Below are 3,451 nucleotides of genomic sequence, written 5' to 3'. Positions count from 1 at the left end.
TGGGTCTTAGGGAGCAGGCTCTGGAGTTAGAATCCTGCTTGAGTTAGAATCCTGATGTTATGCGATACTTGAGAGGTTATTTATTTATTTATTTATTTATTTATTTATTTATTTATTTATTTTTTTACTGACCGGTAACGGGATTTCTCGGTGTCGCGCCCGTACCGGGGACCGGCAACGGGATCGCAACCCTCGGTGTTGCATCTGCACCGCGCTCAGCCAGTGAGTGGGAACCGGTCTCCACATGGGATGTGAACCCTCGGCGGGAGCGGGGCCGCACTCTCAAGCGGCGCACTCTCCAGTGCACCACCGGGCCGGCCCCTAGAGAGGTTATTTAACCCTTTGTCCTTAATTCCTCTATATGTAAATAAGGATGTTATAACAGTTGTTAAAATTGAGTAAGTTGGTACTCAGTGATTATAATGACTGACATAGTATGCATTTAGTAAATGTAAATCCTAACGATTATATATAAATGATATTTAGTATCACTGTTAATATTTTTTTCTCTACTTCCTCTCTGGTAAGGGAATCGTCCCACACACCCTTATGATCCAGGAATAAGCTCCTCATGTCACAGTCATACAGGTTCTCATTAAATTTTATATTTCATATATTTTGGTAGGAAGATAAAGAGCTATGTCTGAACAGAGATGACTGAGGATAGCAGATTGGACAAGAAAGGAAAGCATACTTGTCTCAAAGGGTGGGGTGAGCTGAAGCTTGTCCTTCCATGACCTTCCTAAATTTAGAGATTTTAGTTCAGCATCTGGGCATACTGCTTTGCCCACTAACAGACCAGAAGTCACTTTAAAGTGTCCAAATAGGAATTCATTGTCATAACAACATTGAATGCACCTCATCTGAGCTTGTCCAGCACTTGCTTCTAAAGGATGCAACAGTCACAGAGATGCTGAGTTCCGCTATGCTGATGATCAATAAAATTGACAAAATTCCCTGCAAATAATAAGGAGAAATAAATGGCATCTGGAATGAAAGCTGTATCATTTTAGAGATATAAGCCAAGAATTTCTTCCACTGTACGATTAGGTATAGGAAAACCCATATTTTAGACGGTTCTGTAGCCATCAGTCATTGCACAATTTTTGTCTTATTTCTTTCTGATAAGGAAGGGTAACAAACTCTAATGCCTCTGAGGGTCAAGCAATCATCTTGAGCAAAACAGGAAGGGAGACAGGAGAGAGCAACGTTATTCATAGGAGGCGTCCATTACTCAATCTAGACAATTGTTTTCATGTGGGGATATGGGAACTGTGATGCCTGGTTTATTTTTCTTCCCTTAAGGAAGGTGAATATACGTATTTTTGAGATTAAATTTCCCAGTTATTTTTCACCTGTGTGAGCTAAATAGAACATATTGGCAGGCTGGATATAGCCTACAGATTGCCATTTTGCACACTGTGCTTTAAGGTAATGTTTAGATTGAGAATTAGGACGGTACAGAATGGTGTCTAAAAAGCCTAAGATGTGGAGACATTAAGCTGGGTGCAACTGGGCCCAAGGTCACACTTAATCGTGGACAAGTAATATTCGTCATTTGTTAGTAAAACTGAGATATGTGAAGACACTACTGTGCACAATTTACTGGCTTCAGCCATTAAGCAAGATCGACCTGGTTCTGGTCTTTGTGGAACTTACATTATAATAGTAAGGGAGGCAGACAGAAACAAACAATCAGATCATTATTTACTTAACTAAATTGCAGTAAATGCTGTGAAGAAGGATTAGGAGTTATGCATTACTATAATGGGAGATCTAACCAAGTCTGGGAATAGAGGTGTGATCAGGAAGGGCTTCCTTAAAGAAGTGATATTTAAACTGAGATTTAAGTATGAGGATGAATTAATTGTGTAAGCAGAAAAGGGTGAGCACTGAGCTGGGGCCATTTAAAACAGGAAGAAGCTGGTCTTATGGTCCTGGGGCTGTGGGGACTTGACACATTCAGGGATTCCAGGAAGTGGTTGCAGTGTGGAGTGAGACGAATAAAGACCTAGAATAATGTTGGAAAGGTAGGCAGGATAGGTGTTATATAGTTTTGTAAGTCCCTTAAGATTTGGGTGTTAATTCATTATTTAGCAGAAAGCCATTAAGTAATGTGCTCAGATTTGTTGACGACTCTGGTTGCAGTGTAGATAATGGATTAGTCTATGGGATAGGGATCAGCCCAAGAGGTGTCTAAAATCCACTGTTCTGGCTTTTTTAGCTTATGATATTTGGGTTATAGCAAGGAAGAGGGGAGTTATCTAAGTAAGGCCGAGGAACAGATTGTCCATGATTCCATATCCATGTAACTAATCCTGTAGCAGAATTTCATATATCTGGAGACTTAACCCTTTTAGTATCCAATTTCTTCCTGATATATGCGAACATAATGGACAGTAGTAGGCTCCTGGTTTATCCCTTGTGTTCTTTTCTGGCTTTTGTTAGTAACCTATTATGAGTGTCATTCTGGAATGTACCTCAGAACACGTCAGAAGGTCCCTAGGGCCACTTCAGTGGCTGATTGTGAGGGTTAAATAAAATCCTGTATTCAGTAACTGACAGCTCTTTCCCTTTCCTTCTTTATTGAGGGAGACATTTTTTCATGATTTCACTTCACTTCCCGGCTAACAGGTTCAAATCTCATTAAAATTCTAGGACCCGAGCCTTTAAGGTGCAGTTGGTACAAATAGATTGAAACCCCAGGCCTTGCTTAGGGAACTAGAAGGAAAGGCCTATTGGAATCATTTACATGCTTTAAAATAATGTCATTGATTCTTACTAGAAAAATACTTAAAACTATGCCTACAATTATATTTCCTTATGCAGTTGGTACAAATAGAATGAAACCCCAGGCCTTGCTTAGGGAACTAGAAGGAAAGGCCTATTGGAATCATTTACATGCTTTAGAATAATGTCATTGATTCTTACTAGAAAAATACTTAAAACTATGCCTACAATTATATTTCCTGTTAAAGATATATCTCATCTGCTTTAATGAGTAAAATTACTTCAATTATAGAAAATGATTTATGTCTTAAAATTAAGTGGCTTAAACACCTTCTCCCACTGTATTTTGTTTTAGTGTCAGTTGAGCAAACGTTTTAGGTCATTTTGTTCCTCTTTAATGCTGAAAAGATAAAATTTAATTCAGTCTGTGTCAATAATCACAGGAACAGCTAGAACTATTGAATATTTACACTATGCCAGGTACTGTTTTAATTTAAGTAATCCTCACAACAGCCCAATGAGGTAGGTATTTTTATCCTCATTTTCCACTGAGGCTCAGAGAAAATACAATGTTAGGCCAAGGTCACAAGCTTATATGTGACAAAACCGGGATTCAAATCCAGATGATATGGCTCCTGAGTCATTTCAACCATCACCCTACAACATGCTTCCCAACCAGCAGTTCAAATCCTGACACAGCTTCACTTAGTGTAATGAAATT

General features: G+C 38.9%; 1 protein-coding gene across 1 annotated transcript in view; it reads right to left on the bottom strand.

Annotated features, from left to right (window-relative positions):
* LOC103599353 (membrane-spanning 4-domains subfamily A member 14-like) overlaps positions 1-3,451 on the bottom strand; it is a 25,076-nt gene that overhangs the window by 13,903 nt on the left and 7,722 nt on the right. The window contains exon 4 of the mRNA XM_008583461.1: positions 859-957. Within this exon, the coding sequence (XP_008581683.1) occupies positions 859-957 (99 nt within the window). The remainder of the gene's footprint in view (positions 1-858; positions 958-3,451) is intronic.

This window comes from Galeopterus variegatus, unplaced genomic scaffold (assembly GCF_000696425.1).
Source record: "Galeopterus variegatus unplaced genomic scaffold, G_variegatus-3.0.2 Scaffold2918, whole genome shotgun sequence".
NCBI lineage: Eukaryota > Metazoa > Chordata > Mammalia > Dermoptera > Cynocephalidae > Galeopterus > Galeopterus variegatus.
Note: the sequence above shows the minus strand (reverse complement) of the source record. Positions and strands in the feature narration are given on the sequence as shown.